Genomic DNA, 20684 nt, shown 5'->3' on the forward strand with positions numbered 1-20684 from the left:
ATTATTTGGCAACGATCTAGCAAATTACCAAATATTACATAGTTGCAGCTGTTTTTGTTGTTTGGTTATGATGAATGATGAAATATGATTGATTCGTGATTGTATTGTTAGTAGATTGTAATTTACACTTTTTTCCCACTATATTCTCACAGTTTACTTCCCAGCTGCATTTCTAAGCTACCCTCTACACTTTACATACAAACTAAGAACTGCTCTATGGTACAACTGCATCTCCCAAAATAACCAGCAATTTATAACTACAAATTTGTAAAAGATGAAAATGTAATTGTTTTGAAATATTAGAAGTGTCAGATTGGATCACGTGCACAGTTTAAGTTTGCAATACTGCCTTAAAATCTGGTATACCTTTGGACAATACATTTGGTGGCCAGTAAATATAGATTATATACATCTTATACATGGTTGTTGTAGAGGTTGTGTTTTTCAGAAAGAAGTGACTATTCAGTTTTCACAGTAAATTTGCTAATGTATGCTTTTAATTTGACAATCTTTAAGTGTTTCCTCAGTGTAGGTTATTGCCTGTGGTTCTGTAATTGACGCAGAAATAAATAAAGGAATGTAAAAGCAACTATTATATATATATATATATATATACCTAATATACCTTATGCTGATTTTTTTTTATTAGAGAATAGAAGCTTTAAATTAACTCTGCTAGTGCCACACAGTTACATTCATTTCAAGATTCAGCGTTCAGACAAATGAAGATCAGATGAATTGAATTGAGTGTGACTTAAACCCACATGTTTTATGTGTATTTAACCCCGTATAAAGGGCCAGCTGACTGTGTGAGGTAAGGTAGATGGATGGACAGATGGATGAGGGTTTTTCTGTTAATCATTAATAAAGTGGATTAGCCCCAGTCTTCTGTAAATATGATGAATGCATCCACGGCTTCATTAGCTCTGCCTTCTCACAGCGCTGCTTTATTACACTGAGGTCGCACAGAGAAAGCCTGGGAGTTTTTCTCCACTTTTTTACCTGATAGAGAAACTCTGGACATGGTGTCTCTGATCGATCTAATCTCTTTCTGGACTTGTGTGATGGAGGGAATAGCACACAGCGCTTAAGGATTTATTTGGTGTCTGAGGATTTTTTCACACAGCAGACTAACTTCACTTTTTTCTTTTACTTCTTTTCTTTTTCTTACACAATGCCGATGAAACGCAGCAGTGAAAGTTCAACCAGAGACGGCGTGTTTCTTATTCGCTCTTTAACCAGAACATTGTGCAACTCGCCAAAGGAAACATGCTCAGACTTTAACGGGCAGACACACTTTCATCAGGACGACGACTGTGGAATTAAATCAGGTAACAAAGCAGCCACGTTCAGTTAATGCTGGAGGTTCAAACTGTTTATCCTTGATTTTATGTAAAATTTCTCAGGTTTTTTTGTTTTGTTTATATGCTTCAATCAGAATCTTTACGCATGTTCCTTTTGACTCATTTTCACTTCAGCTCTGGTAAAACACACTCTCTTGTGTTTGGTTACTTTACAAACTTCTCAGAGCCACACATTATTATATGTGTTCACATGTAATAATGATGATAAGAACAAAAGGAAAAGAGGATATAGTAAGGAATTAAGCTCAACAACAATCATCTTCAGCAGTCTTTTCCCATTATTTTCATTTTGCACTGACTAGATATGAACTTTTCTTCTGGTTTTACAGAGTTCAACAGAATTTTTTGACTCAGGATGAATATCCTTCGTGAAAAACAAGTCACCTTTATTTATTTAGGAGATTTTGGGTTTAGCAAATGTGAAAAATCAAGTTAACTCAAGCAGAAAGCCTCAGATGTTAAGATAAAACAAATCAGACACATTGAAGTTAAAGTAGAGATCCAATTAAACAGTAGGAAAACAAACCAACAAAAGACAAACAGCAAGAAATGGAAATAATACCCAACATAATGGAGAGATGATAACCAGAAAACAAAAAAGACCTAAATAAAAGCATCTGAAAGGCAACATCACATTATAAAAGAGTGAGAAAGTTTATAATAACAATTAGTTTTTAAAAGTCATTTTTTAATTTAGATTTTTATTTTTCCAAACCTTGTTAAGCAGGTTATTTCAGAATATAGAGTTCTTCATGGAAATGAACATGGAAATCTTGACTGTGGGACAGCTGGAAGGTTTTTACCTGAGAATCTGCGGTTTATACAGTATTTGGTTTCTGATATCCACCTTGAGTTTGGACCTATGTGTGCTTTAAATAGTAGAAAATTAAAAGCATATGAACGATGCAATAGTGTCTAGTCACCACGAACATGAACTAAAACATTCTGAGGTTGGAGGTGTGAGAGAAGAGGTTGCTGTCAAGCCTTGAGATAGAAGAAAGAAAAGAAAGAAATTAACTGATTTTATTCTAGAGATTATTTTTGGAGGAATCAAACCTGGACAACTGTTTTCATGTGTGTTCAAGGCTAAGATGAGTCAAACCAAACCTCTAACCTCAAACCTTCTGTCAGCAGGCTTTATATTCATTCACAAAGGGCCAAGGGAACTAACAGGCTTGGTGGGGTTGAAAACACTCAGGATCTTTGGGTAACCTAGGCTCTGTGTTGTCTTTGCATCAATGAAAAGAGAGGTTGTGGTGCATAATTTGGTCGAATGAAATAATATAAATAGAGAATAAAACAGGACCTACAATTGAACCTTGCGGTACACCACAAGCTATGTGAGATTCAATTACAGGCATTATTTAACCAAAAAACTGTGTGATGTAAAATCCCTCCAAGTAAGTGAATGAATCCTCTGTGCCTCCAAAAATAGTGCTTAAAACACACACTATTTAGAATAAGTGTGAAGATTAAAATCTATTTTTATTATGCTTTATTACTTTAATTTTTTTAACCAGTACTAGTCGTTTCACTTACTATATAGTGAACTATTGTTTTTCGCTTTTCTTTAACGTCTACCTGCTTTCTATCATAAAACTCTGCTATCCAGTTTGGAGATGTTGTTGTATGAACTCCTAAAGGATCGTTCTAAACATAAACAGTGTCATCATATCTAACATAACCTGCACTGTGTTGTTTTGACTGAGTAGTCATACATTTGTTTTGGCTTTCTAAACCGTTTGCCTTGTTATGATTAGCTATAGTGATCATCTTCTTTCATTCTTTCTGTTTTCCGTCTTTACAGCTACAGTCTGGCATTAAAAGTATTCAGGTTTGTTTCTTTTCTTCCTCTGGAGTGTCCTTTGTTCTTGCTTGTTGAGAAAAAGATTCTTTAGAAAAAAAATCCTTCAAAAAGCAATTAAAACGTCCCCACTGAGGACAATAACAAGTCAAGATGCAGTTACAGTAAATGTCTTTGAAAGGCTGCTTTGCTGCGCTTCAGAAAGTAACAGTTTATTATTTGATTTGCTTTAAAATTCCTCATGTAATTTATGGTTTACTGTGTACACATCAGCAAACACATCATCTGAGAAATGATGACAGAAAATCACCTTCTTAAGGCTGGAAATAAGAAAACTGTCCTCATTTCCATCAAGAACCAGTGTGGATTAAAAAAAAAAAGAGATTTTACAAGGAAAGCCTTGAAGCAAGGATAAGATGAAATACTGGAACTGAAATAAATCATAGAATTGCATGAACGATATTTCATTAGTGAAGAAAAGTAATAACTATGTTCAGACAGCACCTCAGATATACAGGAAATCAACTGATTCAAGGTCCTGACAGTTAATAGTCACAGGATATTTTTACAGTGTTTTCATCCTTTAAGCTCGCTGTTAGGATGGACGAGGAGGTGGTGTTGGGCTCATTATAAATTTTAACTTAAACTTAATTTTCTGCAGACTGAGATTAAATCTAACACAACTCTTCTTTACCTTTTATTTATTTATTGTTTTGTTTGGGGCATATTCAGATTTGTTAAACATTATAGCAGAAGACCAGACGATTTGCTGACCCATCTTCAGAATTGCTCTGCAACAATACCTACAGTAATAACGAATAAAATGAAGCTCTTACAAAGGGGAGCAGAGTCGATGTGTTATTAAAAGACTAAATGCAAGACTAACTCAGTCCTTCTTATCAAACAGCTAAAACCTTAAAGTAAAAGAGATTCTGTATATTTGCAATTAATGAAAATTAAAACCACTTTTTTATGTTCAGTGATAATTTGAGTACTGGTATCTTTTTGTAGATATCTTATGTATTATGACTATAGTATACAGTATATGCAAATTATGGTATACATTTTTCACCTTATGCCACTCTGCCCTGTATTTGTTTGTATCAGAAGCGGAGGAAAGTAATGAGACGCCGTCGTCTGAGGAAGATCAAGACCTGGTGGACTTGAACTCAGACCTGAGCATCAAACAGAGTATTCCTTCCTCCAGGAAGACCATCAGTCAGATCATCAAGGACAAGAAAAAACAGACCCAGCTCACACTGCAGTGGTAAGAGTATTAGTGACACACAGTATGAACACTAACTACCTACTAATGTTGGTTGTGGCCGTGTTTATCCCTCTATCTATCCCTCTCAGGGTAGCCGTTCAGTGGATTCAAACCACTGACCTTCTGATCATGAGGCGACCACTTTTACCTACTGAGCTATCTCTATGGGTCTGAGCAGTAGAATATAAGATGCATAATAATAAACAGCACTTATTTGGATGATAGAAATATCTCCTTTATATGGAGTAAACAGCGCAGGGCCTAAAGCTGATCCCTGTGGGACTCCGCTATACTTCTTCTTCGCTATTCTACAGTGCTTTATAAAAATAACATTATAAAACATGATACTTGATATAAACATAATCTTACATATTCCCAGTTTCTCACATGTACAAAATTCTTGTTTGATTCAAACAATTTTCCTTTGGGATGATTTTTTTTTTTCCAAAACCAAACAATCAGTTAAGTAAGAAAAAGGTTCAGTATGTTAAGATGCCTGGGTCGTTGACCCAGGGTTTTTGAGTTTATTATATTATTTATAATTTCTAGTCTTTGGGTTTTCGTTAGAGTCATGTCTTATGGTTTGTCTCTGTATAATCCTTAGTTGCTGTCTCCCCTGTCTGCTATATCCCCGTGTCCAGTCAGTGTCTGTGTCTGCCCTGGTCCCACATCTCTGTTCCCTCTGTTGTAGTGCCTGCATGTGAGTCTGTGTCTTTTGTTCAGTCTGTGTTATGTGTTTCCTGTTTTACTTTGAAGGTCTCTGTCTTATCTCAGTGTGTTCAGTTTACGCTTCCTTGTCTCGTCAGCTCTGATTTGCCCCAGCTGTGTTTCCCTCCTGTTGTCCATTCCCTGATTGCTCCCTCTATGTATTTAAGCCCTGTGTTTCAGTTTGTCATTGTTGCGATCTACCGTTTATCTAGCTGTGTGTTCTGTCAGTCTGTTCGTGTAAGTTTATTTTTGGATACTCAGTTTTGTTGTTTTTTTGAGTTTAAAGCTGTATTTAAGTTCACCTTTGATTTCCGTGAGTCTGCATTTTGGTCCTTCATGTCACCACCCCTGCGTGCACACAGCCTTCACATAACACAGTAAGACATCAGAAGAAATTCCTCATGAAAAGATTTACTATTATTTGCAATGGACTATGTGCACGTTAGCATATGCTACTTCCGGTGCGGAAACTCCTGTGGGGACGTTTGTTTCCGGTATCCTATTCGCGCCCTGTTTACGGTCCAAAACAAGTTAAGCAAATAAATAAATAAAGCGGCGATTCACATTTCTATAGATGTCTCGGGCATTTACCCAATATATCTGTAAATGATGTTCATCGACTTGTCAATATTTTCCCCCCACGCCTCAGGGGAAAAGAGAAAATGGATTCAAACGTTATATTTCTCAGCTGTCCGTCGTTTATCGCGGGTGTTATGTTCTAAAAATAACCAGCAATATGTGCAATCAAGTAGCCAATTTTATTTTTTGACGGTGCAAAACGTTTCGTGTACATCGTGGACATACAGCACTGCACTTCAGAGTCACACTGCTAGCGATAGATGCAGCGATTCTGTACTGTACAGGAGAGACGGAGGAGATCGTCTGCAGCGATCAGGACGCAGGACGTAAATAAGCATGCAAACTTGCACTAAAAATCTGCGAAACAGCGAGGTGAAAGGTGAACCGCGTTATAGCGAGGGACCGCTGTAATTTTGAAGGTAAGTCACAACATACCCTTCGTAAATACTAATGTATAGAAACCGTTACCAGCAATCATTGATTTTTTGTGTGGCTTTTTTTCACGGTTTGTTAACATGCTGTGTAGGTGTGTACTTGACTAGCTGATATCGACATAACGGGGAAAACACCTGGTTTGACTATTCTTCACCTGTAGTTTGAATGCTGAACATTTGCCTGTTTAAATCATAAGACCAGTCACTATACAGAGATGTGCTTCTGAATGTGGACGATGTGTCTTCTGCTGCAGTTCTGCTTGTGTTTAGTGATGTAAACAACCGATCGATCTAAACTCTTTAAACGTCAAAATTGATCATTAGATTTTTATGACACAACAGTGGTGAGTGTTCCCACCTTCTGCTCTTTGTAACTTAACGCGATCGTTCCGTTTTCGAGTTTTGGACATCAATTTTGGAGTATATCTTCGCAGTAGCGATTGACCGCAAAGTAAAGCTACCGGAAATGTACAACCCCACATCCAGTCTCAAACCAGGAAGTTAGCATTTTCTCGTGCACAGGGTCCATGCACTAAAAACAGCCATCAGGAGTGGTATTAGTACTCTTACTTTTTCTATTCTACATGCTTCATATTAAATTCTTCCTGCTCTTTTGACTTTTTTTCATGCACTATTATCTTATAGGTCCCAATAAAGCTGTACTTTTTGTTCAGTGTATCTGGATCTAACATTTTAGATTACTGTTTTTTTCCTCTTTGTTATTGAGCCAGAGCTTTATTTGAATATGCTGCAATCAGTGAACGTTTCAAGCGTTGTTCTGATAACTCTATAAGAGAGATTTTGTGTGTGACCAGGCTGGAGGAGAATTACATAGTGTGTGAAGGAGTGTGTCTGCCTCGATGCATCCTCTATGCCCACTATCTGGACTTCTGCAGGAAAGAGAAGCTGGAGCCGGCCTGTGCTGCTACATTTGGAAAGGTGTGAGGTGTATTCTCATTTATTCTCTTCATGTGTTTTATGCACTGTTTAGTTAAAGATACGGTTCTTTCACTTATTTTATGTCTTTAAAAAAACTTAGAAGTCCCAGCTTTTACTTACTAAACCTTAAAGGCACCTTCTTACAAACCCTACACATCCGGTTTATACACATTACATGTATTATAAAGTCACTGTAGACTGTTGATTGATTTAATGAATTACAACATTAAAATCTGACATAAAAACAGTAGTTTTGTGAAAATGAACTTGTGATTGATCTTACCAAAAGATTTCACCTTCTCAGACAATCCGACAGAAGTTTCCTCTCCTGACAACAAGAAGACTCGGCACCAGAGGACACTCCAAGTAATGCAACATTTACCTTCTAATGCGACACACAATGAATAAATAATACAACACAACATAACAGCATTTCCTTCAATAAAGGTTTGGTTAGTGTTTGACATTATTACCTATTTTATTTTTTAAAGATATCATTACTATGGAATCGGCATCAAAGAGAGCAGCGCTTACTATCACTCTGTTTATTCTGGAAAAGGTTTGACCAGGTACCTTTAAAAGCTTCTCACCAATTCCCTTATTCCAACAATCACGCACTGTTCTCCTTACATCTACAGAAGCTTTCATTTCTTTACATTACCTGATTTTTCCACCAGTTTACTGTGTCCATTAGTATTCTATTAGGAGATTCTGAATAATGTATAAACAAGATCATCTCTGGATGTCAAATAATACCGTTGCTATGTTTGCATTTATTGTTTTGTTCTTATTTTATTTGATCAAATTCACACTTTTCTGAATTTTGAAAAAAACTTCCATCTGAATGTAAAATCCAAATAATTCTGCTTTGATGACAGGTTTTCAGGGAGCAAGCTCAAAAATGAGGTAATATTCACTTTTAATGTCAATTATTGAAAAGCATATTATAAACATATTACACAGGAATTTAGAGGAATTTGTCTTTTTTTATTATGATAAACTAAACATAAATAAATCAGAAATATAAGTTTTATTAATTTAGGCTTCATTAACCATATTAAGCTCTGTGACAGAACTGCTGTGAGTTCACTGAACTCATTAAAGTAGTTTTATAAAGCAACATCACTGACATATTAATAAATTCATAGTTTCAAATCACAATAAAAACTTTTCAGTAAATGTAATATATGGGGCGATCGTGGCTCAAGAGTTGGGCGTTTGTCTTGTAATCGGAAGGTTGCCGGTTCAAGCCCCGGCTCCGACAGTCTCGGTCGTTGTGTCCTTGGGCAAGACACTTCACCCGTTGCCTACTGGTGGTGGTCAGAGGGCCCGGTGGCGCCAGTGTCCGGCAGCTTTGCCTCTGCCAGTGCGCCCCAGGGCAGCTGTGGCTACAATGTAGCTTACCATCACCAGTGTGTGTGTGAATGGGTGGATGATTGTGTAAAGCGCTTTGGGGTCCTTAGGACCAAGTAAAGCGCTATACAAATACAGACCATTTAATGTCTTCTGTAATATATTTTGCAGGGTGGCTTCACCAGGAAATACTCTTTGAGCTCTAAAACTGGAACGCTGCTCCCAGACTTCCCCAGCGCCCAGCATCTTCTCCTGCAAGGAAACATTTCCAGAGAAAAGGTTTGCTGATGAATCGCTTTCTATAAAATATAGCACACATAATTATGTAATTACCCCCAACAATATAGAGTATTCTAGTTAAAGTAGTTGATTCGGTTACTGTTTCAAGTCTGGTAACTTAATTTTTTATTCTTCAGGTGGACACTCTGATTATGATGTATAAAACACACTGCCAGTGCATCCTGGATAATGCCATAAATGTCAATTTTGAGGAGGTTTGTTTAAATGACTTTAAATATATAAATTTAAACATGACTTCAAGCTGAGTAAGCTCTTCGAATAATCTTTCTTTCAGATCCAGAATTTTCTGCTCCATTTCTGGCAGGGAATGCCGGACCATCTGTTGCCGCTGCTGGAAAACCCCGTTATAGTCGACATCTTCTGTGTCTGTGACTCCATTCTCTATAAGGTTGTAATAAAAAATCTCTTTTTTATTTTGACAGTTTATTATTTGTGAAAGCTGGAATGTTTCTCAAGCATTTTGAAAGTATTGATTTTGCTTATTTACTATAACATAGTTCTTTTTTCTTGGACTCTATTAGAGTAGCTTAGCATGAGTTAAAATAATAATAATGGATTGGATTTATATAGCGCTTTTTAAGGCACCCAAAGCGCTTTACAATGCCACTATTCATTCACACACACATTCACACACTGGTGGAGGCAGCTACAGTTGTAGCCACAGCTGCCCTGGGGCAGACTGACAGAAGCGAGGCTGCCATATCGCGCCATCGGCCCCTCTGGCCAACACCAGTAGGCGGTAGGTGAAGTGTCTTGCCCAAGGACACAACGACCAGGACAGAGAGGCCGGGGATCGAACCGGCGACCTTCCGGTTACAGAAAAAAAGTCTCATTAACATCCCTGAGCAAGAAGGAGAGGAGTCTTCTATAAACATTTAAATCGTCTCCCTGTTGTTCTCTTGTAATTTGTCTTTTGTTTTCTCAGGTTTTAACAGATGTTCTGATTCCTGCCACAATGCAGGAAATGCCTGAAAGGTTTGTAACTTCAGCTGTGCTTGTAATGTTCATCTGATGTACTTTTGAAAAACAAGCAAACAAACAAGGTTTGTAATATTTTTATAAAATGCAAAATAATGTAAAATGATGCAAAATAACTCAAAATGGATTCATTGGTCATCCACGGTCACCAGTTCATGCAAATTGCATCATATATAAGTATGGACATGTGCATGTATATGTGTAAATATATGTATATTTAGTGGGTATGGATGTATGTGTATTTGTACGTGTGTGTGCATGTACATGTCTATACTTATAGATATCTATTGCTTACATGGTAATACTAGAAGTATAATAGTTGAAATTTATTACTTGCATACTTCCACAAACCTTATATACACATATACTGTGTATGCGTGTACATAGAACCTCAGCTACTGTTGTATATATTGTATTGTATTGTATATTATATTATTTATTTTGTATTTCTTGACTTTATATTCTTGGTTTACTCTTTGTATTCTTCTGCTAGCTGTACCTGAGCTGTGGTAAAGCACAAATTTCCCCTGTGTGGGATCAATGAAGTCTTATCTTATCTTAAACTTTCCTCAAGACAGCCTGGATCCTAGAAATATCCTTTTTTAAACTGTAGAGACACGGGATGTAGCTGTTACATTTTAAAATAGTCCGACAGAGATTTTTAAAAATCAGCAAATCTACACATTGAGGATGTTTCTGTTTCCAGTCTGTTGGCAGATATCCGCAACTTTGCCAAACACTGGGAGCACTGGCTGGCCTCCTCGCTGGAAAACCTCCCCGAATGCCTCGCAGCCAAGAAGCTTCCCATAGCACGCCGCTTTGTTTCATCCCTGAAGAGACAGACCTCATTCCTACACCTGGCGCAGGTATAACATTATACAACAGAAGACAGTGTACACCAGCATCTTAAAACAAGCATGCTAAAAACTTCTGGAGTTTTTTTCTTCTCTTTCCGTTAATCCAGATAGCACGCCCGGCGCTTTTCGACCAGGCTGTAGTGACCAGTATGGTGCTGGATATCGACAATGTGGATCTTAGCAGCATTAGCTCGCAGCCTCTTCTCAGCGTAACCGTTAATGGAGATCAAGACCCGGATGTCTACTCTGAGTGTAAGATTCAAGCACAACATTGGCCTCATATTTAAAATGATTTGTACTTTTGTACAGTTTCTGTTGTTACACTGAAAATGAGAACCTCCTGTTAGGAATAACTTTTCTCTTCCTGTTCTCTCCTTTCTTTATTTCCTTTGTTTGCCTAGATGACTCTATTACAGTCTTTCAGGAGCTGAAGGAGCTGCTGAGAAAAAACGCCACAGTGGAGTCCTTCATCGAGTGGTTGGACTCTGTGGTGGAGCATAAAGTCATCAAGGTAAAAGCTGTTCACCTGAGTGTCCCTGTATTTGTGTGGATACCAAAGACTGCATTTCAAAGAAGAATATAGCCATCGTGACATCACTCTTTGGTTAGTGAGGTCAAGTTGTGAAGCCTTGAGCATTTTTACATTGCCATTTTTGTGATTTGAAAACAGTCATGACAAGCGAGCAGTAGTTGCTACTGTACTGTCATACAGTAGTTAGGCCCAAAGTAAACCCTGTTTTATCCTCCTCCTGGACATGAATAGACATCAGAATTTAAAAAATGAACATTACGATTTGTTTGTTAAGACTCCAAACCAACTGTTTACATCATGAATTCCTCTAGATAGTCTTTACTGCAGTCTTAGATAGTGATACCAGAAGGCCATTTTCACATTAACTTTTTGAAACCACAGGATGCGCCCACTGCTGGCACAAAGACCACCAGGGAAGTGTTCAAGGCACTTCCAAATTAACTTGTCAAACCACGAAGCCATGTCCATCTTTTATATACTGCCTTGTGGTCCTGCCATGAAACCAGAGGACTGTTTTTTCTCTCTTTGTGTTTCGATCAGCCTGGTAAACAGAGCGGCCGGTCAGTGAAGAAGCGCGCTCAGGATTTCCTCCTCAGGTGGAGTTTCTTTGGTGCCAGAGTGATGCACACGCTCACACTCAACAATGCTTCTAGCTTTGGTAAGAACATCCGAGAAGTTCGCTCACACCTGATAGTTAATTTAAAATGACAGTGAGTGTAAATTTCACAGCAAGGGGATAAGGAAGCTTTACAGATGCTCTCCTCCGCAGACGCACACCAGGGTGTACAAAAAACTGCCTGAAGTCTGAGCTTTTAACCACCAGGGTTATTTGTACATATGCTGATCTTATTATTATAAGCTTTTTGCCATGTTTAATATGAGTAGCCGCCTTTTTTATTAGTATATACAGGACTGTGCAAAAGTCTTGAGACATTTCTTTATTTCTTTATGTTTTGCTTGGAAAAATGTTCAGGTAAGAGGAATGGAAATGAGTGAAAAAGCAGCCAATGTCCAAAGAAAAACTTTGAGGCATCTTCAGAAAGTCTGGAGAACTGTTGCTCAAGCTTAACTGTTGCTTAAAAATTCCCCTAGAAAACCGTCTATGTCCTTTGAAGCAAAATATAAAGGAATGAGAAATGACTCAAGAGTTTTGCACAGTTCTATTTATGCGAGGAAATAAGGAAAAGCTTTAATAGGTCCAGTTAAATGTCTTTTGTTGTTTACATATCGCTCATGATATTTGTAATATTTGTGCTGCTCAGATATGAATTTGCCACTGCTTTCTTGTCCATTAGTGAATCTACACACACACACACACACAAACACACACACACACAGGTCTAATACAAGCTAGCTCTGAGCAGATTGCTACAATAGCATCATAAATTGTAATGGCCAGACTTGCCTTGATTACACACAGTCTTATCTGTAGGTCGTGTGCTCTCTGTTTAAACACTGTGCAGGGGTGTGTGTGTGTGTGTGTGTGTGAATAAACACTGACCATTTGGTAGTTCGTTCTCCCTCTCTGTTTTAAAGTCCAGCTGAATCTGTGACTCTGCAGGTCAAACAGAGAGCAGATTGATTTTAAAGATCACACAGCAGATAGAGAAAAAGCATGACGCAGGCACTCAGCTGAAGTCGCAGAGCTTTTGGACTGTGGTATATTTGTAGATACATAAAGTGTTTGTGTTGCAACAGGTTCCTTCCATCTGATCAGGATGCTGTTGGACGAGTACATCCTGTTGGCTCTGGAGACTCAGTTCAACAACGACAAAGAGCAGGACCTTCAGAACCTGCTGGACAAATACATGAAAAATGCAGGTATCAAGCATCATTTCAGCTGCTCAGAGATCCATAATTAACTCAAATTGACTGCAGGTCCACTACTGTTTAAAGAGCGTAATTATTATGGATGTAGTAAATAGATGAATCGAAACCTGGATGTAGATTAAAAAAAAAACAACCTGGGGTACCAGCTTTTTATGCAGAACGTCCTACAGTACAGTAAAAATAGAATTAATATATGTTTTAGTACATTAATAATGAATTTACATGTATTAATGTGTGATAAAATAAAATTAGAGAGCAATAAGGAAGTTTCTAACCTCAGATATCTTATATAAACATGAGACTCATGTTCATGTATGTTTTAGTTTCATGACCCGTGTGCGGTGTAATACATTTAAACACCCAGATTATTATCAGAGGTTCCTCATGTTATTCACATCACTTTCAGATGCCAGTAAAGCGGCGTTCATGGCCTCGCCCAGTTCCTGCTTCCTGGCAAATCGCAGCAAGGCCACTGCTGCCACAGACCAGCCGGTAAAGAACGAGTCTCTGGGAGAACACGCCTACATGTCTCTGTCCACCAATCAGCAAAGCCTGGAGGGAAAAACTGTCATCTATCAGGGGACTGAAACCTCTGGCTTCACAGTTTCTGGTAAAAGAAAAGACATTTCGGATTTTCTGTCACATTAAAAAATGTTTTCTACTATCATATAAAATATGTTTTAATCTGTGGTCTTTTGGGTTAATCAAAAAACAATAATCAGCGATACAATACGAATTGTAATCGAAGGTTTTGACAGCTTTATGTTTAAAAAACAGGAATCATACGTAATTTAAATTTGGCTGCTCTTCCCTTCAGGGACATCTGCTATCATTAAGTCTTCTGTAAATCCTCAAATGAGCAGAAGTTTAGGCTTTTTGGGTACATTTTGATGGATACATAATTAAAGTGCTAAAGTGAACTAGAACAGTTGTACTTAATTATGGACAATTACAAATACAAAATTATTCATATAGTGAAAATAAAGCAGATGTCATATCAGGTGTCCCCCAAAAATATCAGCCCACTGATGTACTAGTGTATCCTGCACTCCTGCTCAGTTGAATAAAACAATGTTTTAACAGGTCCGTGTAAACAAGCTCACCTCTAACTTGAGGTATGTTTTAGGGAAGCATGCACTCATCATAAAAATGCTGAAAAGTCTTGATGGTGATGCTGAACAAAAGTGCAATCTATCATAAGGTTAGCTTTTTTCTGAGTAGCACTCTTTTCCACCAGATGAGCTAATGCAACATCCAGCCCTCAGACACACGGGGTTATGATAGATAACCAAGGTTCCGGGTTGTTGTCACTTTAATGTGTTAGAAGCTTGTGATGTTACTGTAAAGGTTACATAACAAAGCCTCTCGGTCTTAACTCTGAGTTCTTTGTTTTGTTACCAAAAACTTTTAAAACTCCTGTAAGCATATGTCTGATGTTGGTTTCTTTAGGCCTCTAAGTGTCGTATCCCTCTTCATCCACAATCAGGTCCTCAGATGGACTTCTCTCAGGTCAGCGGCCCCCTCATGACCCCCCCAATCTCTCCAGCGGGATTAGTTCACAGAGGTTCTGTCATCAATCAGGGGCCCATGGCAGGAAGGCCCCTGATGTCCTCTTCTTCTTCCACCACCTGCTCCTCCTCTTCTTCCTCCTGCCTTTCATCTCTCAGTGCTATGACCCAGCCCAGCCCCTGCTCTTCATACACGGAGACCCTGTACCATTGTTTACCTCAAACCACCTCCGGTTATTTTCCTCCAGCCAGCAACTCGTCAACCCCAAACTACCAATCTGCTCTCAGGTCAGTTTCATTCATTTTATTTGGTATTTTGCATTTTATTTATTTACCTGCATTGGAACAAATCTGATAATTACCATTAAGTCATGAGCTACAACAAACTTTTATTGACAGTTCTGTTTAAACTTTCTGCCAAAATAATTTTAATTTGTGTTCCAGGCCTCAGAATCAGTGTCTGGCTTCGGTTCAGTCTCAAGCTTCATCTCTTGCCTGTCACCTGTCTCGGTACCCCTCCTTTAACGATCAGCACCTGAATAAAAACGTGTTCTACAATCATCAACCTGCTCCTGTCCATCACTCATCCAGCAGCACTAACTGCTCTCTGGCACCCTATGCTTCTGCAGTCCGGCCCTCATCTGCCTACACTTCAGGTTCAGATCCCGCTCACAGTGAACAGGGACTTGACCCTCAGGTTGCAGCCCAGATTCTGGATTCAGCTGAGGGGTTTGGCTTTGTGGAGACTGGACTGAACCTTCCTGGTGGTGGATGTCAGGCACAGACATATTCTGTCACAGGACCAAGTGGTAAGGATTCCCAAACTGTGGCCTCAGTCTAAATGTCTTTAAACACCGGATGCATAAAATCCCTGCAAATGTTTTATATGTGAGGTTTTTTTAGGGAAGATTTTCTGCAAAATGCAGCACGCTCGGTGTGTATAGAAATTACACGTCAAGTTTCAATCTGAAAAATTTGAAATTTTCGTGTTGTTATTTTAGCAAAATGTTTGGTGTGTAACAACCTTAAGCCACTCATTTTCTTATCATTGGTTTTTCTTGTCTCGTGCGCGGTCATGCTTTTATATTCAGCCCTATGATGCTCATTTAAGTTCTATACAGTGCTGGCATGATACCAGTGTTGAAAATAGCAATTTTGCAGATCGCTGATGCTGGTACCTGACTTAAGGTCCTCATAAACTGCAATGCCTTGAATATAATGTCTGAGCATCTTAAGCGTCTGAGGTCAAAGTCATCATTGGTGACTACTATGATCCTAATCCTATCTCTGACAATACAGGCTTAGAATGTGTGTGTATATTGGCAATTAGTGTTCAAAGAAAATAATCATACTAACTGACATCAAAAGCTATTTTTTTTCCTGAAAAAGTCAGTTTTGCCCTTCTCCAAAGTACAGGGGAACCACCTATGATGACAGATGCTTGTTTTATGCTTGAGTGCGAACCATCGACTGCCTGTCTACCTGCAGAGAGTGTTTGTAGATGAAGGCAGTGCGCAAAATGTGTGGTACAAGCAGTCTGTGGGCTACTCTTGAATTTGCTGCTCTTGGTCCTTCACCTAGCTGTGGAGAAGAGCCACATTATAACATACAAAGAGCTGAGGTGAAACTGAGTGTTAAAAACAGTGAAAATGTCCACTGCTGTATTTAAAAAAAAAAAAATCTTTGATGTTTTTTTGGCTCCTCTCCCACCTCTGGTGAACTGTCCTATGCCAGCCCACTTGTCAACCAAGCAGCATTTGATGGATGCATTCATCATCCCTGTCCAGCTATTTGCAGATGAGATTTTAAAGGGCTGCACATTTGTGGTGGGTGAAAGCCCCTCTCTGTTTGCTGTCCACATAGAAAAGCATATGCAGATGGACACATTTGCAGGACTGGAAATTACATTTTATGCCTCAGAGAGTTTAATATAAAATCTGTGATTGATTTGATCTTCAGAAACCAGATATGAAAGAATCCAGTGTAAAATTTCTATTTATGGATATCGGGCTAAACTCTGACTGATAAAGACTAAGCATACTTGTTATAAATACAGTTTGCACAGAGTGAAAGGGTTTAGATATTTTGTGAATCAACTGTAAATTTGATTTCTTCCACTCAGATCTTTCTGGCCTCTTGAGCATCCCTGGTGCCTAAGTTTGGAACCAGCGTTTTATGTACAATGATTTTAATGTGTTTAAATGAACTGTAATAACTGTTGTGCACAGTAACACCAGATGTCTCAATGTGGGGGATGATGGTGACTATAATTGTAGTGGATCTTTTTAAATGCACCATCAAGGAAAGCACACCCAATTTTTTACACAGTAAAAAAGTAAAAAAGGTTCTTACCAAACTGTACATCATTGGAAAACACTTTTCTCTTTCAGCAGGTTATTATGGGAACAGCAGTTACCTGGAGAGCCAGCGCATGACATCACTGGTTGACCAGCATGTGTCTGTCATCAGCAGCGTTGGCAGTTTGCGTCCTTTCCCTTCGACGTACTCCGAAGTCCACGATCCACTCAACATCTTGGACGAGCCAGGAAGGAAAACGGCAGGAGCCTTTTACAGTGAGGCAGAAAACGGAGCAGGTGAGCACAGAGGAGTAATGGGAGCAGTTTTGCAGGATGGGGAGTAGGCTCATAGGGATACACCATTGGAGACATCTGAGGGTTTTCTTTTGTTACTGTGAGCTGCTAGAGGAGCTGTGCTTTCTAAATAAGAAGCTTGGAGAGAAACTATTGTGCTAGTAAACTGTAGGCTGCTCACCCCCGTTCTGTTAACCATTGGGGCTGGGGGGCTGGGAGGAGGTGCTGGCCGTCAGATTGGGGTCTGGGATGCGGGGCCTCCCTGCTACTGCAGATAAGAAGGCGGTCTGGGCTCTAGGCCTGAGGCTCGGTCCTCTCTGGCACAGCTGGCTGCCGGCAGACCCGCGGGCACGTCACTGCAACCCCCTCTGGCCTCTGCTCCGTGGCTGCTGGGTGACCTCTCGTTTGGGGCTCCCCTCAGCTCTTCCCAGGAGGGTGGCACGGTTCCCCTGTGGTGGTTCTCCTTGGGTCCTCGTACTCTCGGTCCTCGTACTCTGGGGCCTCTGGATGTCTGGGGCCTGGATCTCCTCCATACCTGCTTCATGCCCTGGGGGATGGGGCTATGGCTCCCCACACTCCCTAGCAGATCGTTACATGGAGAAACCTTTTGAATACAAGTGTGCTGATCCACACAGGTGTGCACACAGATGCATACACACGGGTGTTCACAGACACAAACTACACCTTTCTTGGCTGCTGCCTCAAAGCACATTGTGTGCTGTCGATCTTGCGTGCTGCACAATAACATGTTATATTTAGTATCTACTGTTATCTACTGTTAGCTAGTTTATTGTGATGGTGTTGTAACAACCGAAAATCAAATCCAATAAATACATAATTATAACAAAGGTCAATCAAATGGACCAATGGCCATGATGATCCAGTTGGTAAAGTAAATCAGCTTGGCATCTTTCTTGGCCTTCAGACAACAATTCTGATGGCTAAAGATCCAAATGGGACAGGCAAAAAAATAAACAAACAACAAAAAAACCCCATATAAAACATATAACAAGGTTAGTGTATGTTCAAAACATCTCTGTGAACCACAAGCTCAGACGTCAGCCTGCTCTAAATGCTCTGTTTCAGACAGGTTTTTTTCTACCATTGGAACATCGTGATTTTAGTGACGGTGAATCTCCTTCATATGGTCACCTCAGGCTCACAACAGCCGTGGCTGTTCAAAGCCTCTGCTGGGAAGGAAGCTGAAGCAGCTCAGACAGAGGATAAACCAAAGGAATACACTAGACCCAGGATAAGCTAAATAAGGATTATTTTTAACTGTCTAAAATAATATCATGCTAAAAATGTGCAGAGGTCCACTTCAACTTGAAACGACTTGGTAGGATTAACGTAACTCATAATTCGCTAGATAAACACAAATAAAGTGCACAGAAAAGTAAAATATACATGTCATGCACAGTTCAGCTGCACCGTTGTACTTCATGAATATAAGTCTACTTCCACTTCCACGTCAGGGTGGGTTTGTTGGAAGGTGTGCACAGCAGAGTTTGACAGCAGTTTAGCATAAACATAAAACTCTGTTAGACTGGTATAGCAGTGATTCTCTATGGATTCTCCCCATTCACCATCTCATAGATTTGGAAGCTTGGTTACACGTCACTGGCTGAAATTATGTTAGTGTATCACCAAGGAAACTGTGCTATTTGTTAGCAACATGATAGCTTAGTGGTTAGGTGTGTTAACTCACAACAAGAGGACACTAGTTAGAGTTCTGCTGTGTGGAGTTTATAGCTCCAGTTTCTCCTGACACTGAAAAACAAGCTAAGTTAACGCTGTGCGTGATTGGATAAAGAATCACGCACAGCTCTAAGACTAAGACTCATCTTAGTGTTGCCATAAATTGGCTACATCATGGCACCAACAGACAAAGACAAACTGTGAGATGCTAGCAGCTTTAACAAAACAGCAGTAATTGACTTTCTGTTAATGAGAGCTGGTTGGATTCTTCTCATGACCCCACTGGTGGTCATAAAGGTACTGCAAGGGATTTAAATCATGTGTTCTTTTTGATCCAGAGGAAACCATTTAAATGGCCATCAGAAATTGAAAGAAAAGCTCTGAAGCGCAAAAGAAATTTTCATAAGAGCAAAAACAATCCATGAAGACACAAAGAAAGGAGGATTCATCTTCATATCCTGTGTAAGAAACTGAAACACGTCTGCTGTCTTTTCCTCAGATCACTCCCTCTCTTCGTCGGGATCTGCCCCTTGCATGTTTGGACTTCCCTCTCAGTTCACCTCGCAGGAATCTTTGCTTTCTCAGCAGCGTGTGACGGCATCCTCTGAGGTCCAGGACCTGGTGTCCTCGCTGCCCCCCATCAACACTGTGTTCATGGGGACAGGAGGAGTGCAATGATGGATCCATCATCCATGGAGCGACGTATGTGCCAGTACTGCCGTGTAGGATGGTTTGGTTTATAAAAAAGCAACAAGCTCAGTGGGCTGACAAAGGGTAACGACATGTAAGATTCTACTAAATTCACTACAGCAAACATCCAAGCTGCAAGGTACAGTATGAATCTTCACTCAGCCACCAGGACACTCCAGCATGCAGTGCTGATGAAAAACAGTTGATGTCTGATAACAGTTTTATCAGGAAGCCAGCCTTTGATACCTATGCTAACATAAAGATATTTATATTTAACAAAAATCTTATTTAAATATATTTAAATACACGCAGACTCCTCGAAACAGTTGTTTCTTCTTCATCCACAACTGTGTTTTTTAATTGGTAATTTTTCCAGATTGGAAATAACAGCAAACACTGCTTTTGTTCCTTCAGTGTTTTTTCTGTGTGCAAGAAGTTGTAAATAAAGCTTTGGAAAATGGAACCGTTTACTTTCCACTGACTGCACAGCAAGTGAAAAACACCTGGTCTGCCCTGACTTATAATTCATCAGTCTAGACTTAAAAATGTGAAACATTTCTGCTGTTATCACAGTTTTTTTTTTTTTTTTTAAACACTACTCATTTAGAGCTAAAGGCTGTTGCCTTGGTAATGGAAATTTTTTATGTACCAAGTTTCCTCATTGCCTTACTGTTCTTTAAAACTTTAAACAAATCAGTTTTTATATTTTGAAGAAGAATTAAAATCATACTATGACAGCAAGGTTTAGAAAGGTCGGATTCTTCTAAATATGACTGTAAGCCTCATTTCAAAGAATAGAAACAATAACAGCTCTTAAGGTGAAAGTTCATTCTCATGAAACACAAATATTAATATTTATTTATTTTGTCTGACCCCTAAATAAACTTTAAACACAGTCTGAGCTTATATCTGATTAAAGATGAACATAGGGTGCTGACAGGCAAAGTAAATACCGTCATAAGCGTGTGTATGTGTGTGTGATTTGGTCAATGAGGCATTTAGTAAAAAGTGCTTTGAGTGTTCAGAGTAGAAAAATGCTATATACATAAGTACTAGTCCATTTATCATTAATTAGTCCATCTAATGAGAGGAAATATACCTCAAAGCTATCTATCCACTTTCACTGAAAGCTTAGCAAAGTCTTATATATTTAAATGTGATCTAACCAGTGTTCCCTGAATACTTTTGCAAAACTCCAGGACACGTGTGTGATAACTGCTGTGATGTTCCAATCTGGTGGACTGAATGCACA

General features: G+C 39.2%; 1 protein-coding gene across 1 annotated transcript; it reads left to right on the plus strand.

The window, feature by feature from the left end:
• The first annotated feature begins 1174 nt into the window (after positions 1 to 1174).
• On the plus strand, positions 1175 to 19626 carry rfx6 (regulatory factor X, 6). Its single transcript, XM_035908958.2, has 20 exons — positions 1175 to 1331; positions 4276 to 4435; positions 6972 to 7095; positions 7400 to 7461; positions 7587 to 7664; positions 7974 to 8001; positions 8620 to 8727; positions 8865 to 8942; positions 9023 to 9136; positions 9674 to 9723; positions 10433 to 10592; positions 10691 to 10835; positions 10985 to 11094; positions 11656 to 11773; positions 12814 to 12936; positions 13352 to 13555; positions 14432 to 14741; positions 14898 to 15262; positions 16844 to 17047; positions 19242 to 19626. Exons 1-20 carry the CDS (start codon positions 1175 to 1177, stop codon positions 19418 to 19420), a joined length of 2877 nt encoding a protein of 958 aa, XP_035764851.2. The 3' UTR covers positions 19421 to 19626.
• The last annotated feature ends 1058 nt before the right edge of the window (positions 19627 to 20684 follow it).

This window comes from Neolamprologus brichardi, chromosome 15, assembly GCF_056152115.1.
Source record: "Neolamprologus brichardi isolate AB-2024 chromosome 15, ASM5615211v1, whole genome shotgun sequence".
Taxonomy (NCBI): Eukaryota; Metazoa; Chordata; class Actinopteri; order Cichliformes; family Cichlidae; genus Neolamprologus; species Neolamprologus brichardi.

Coding starts and splice junctions, on each gene's coding strand:
- rfx6 (XM_035908958.2), top strand. CDS start 1,175: ATGCCGATGAAACGCAGCAGTGAAAGTTCAACCAGAGACGGCGTGTTT. Junction 8,002..8,619: donor GGAGCAAGCTCAAAAATGAG/GTAATATTCACT, acceptor TATATTTTGCAG/GGTGGCTTCACCAGGAAATA. Junction 8,943..9,022: donor TAAATGTCAATTTTGAGGAG/GTTTGTTTAAAT, acceptor TCTTTCTTTCAG/ATCCAGAATTTTCTGCTCCA.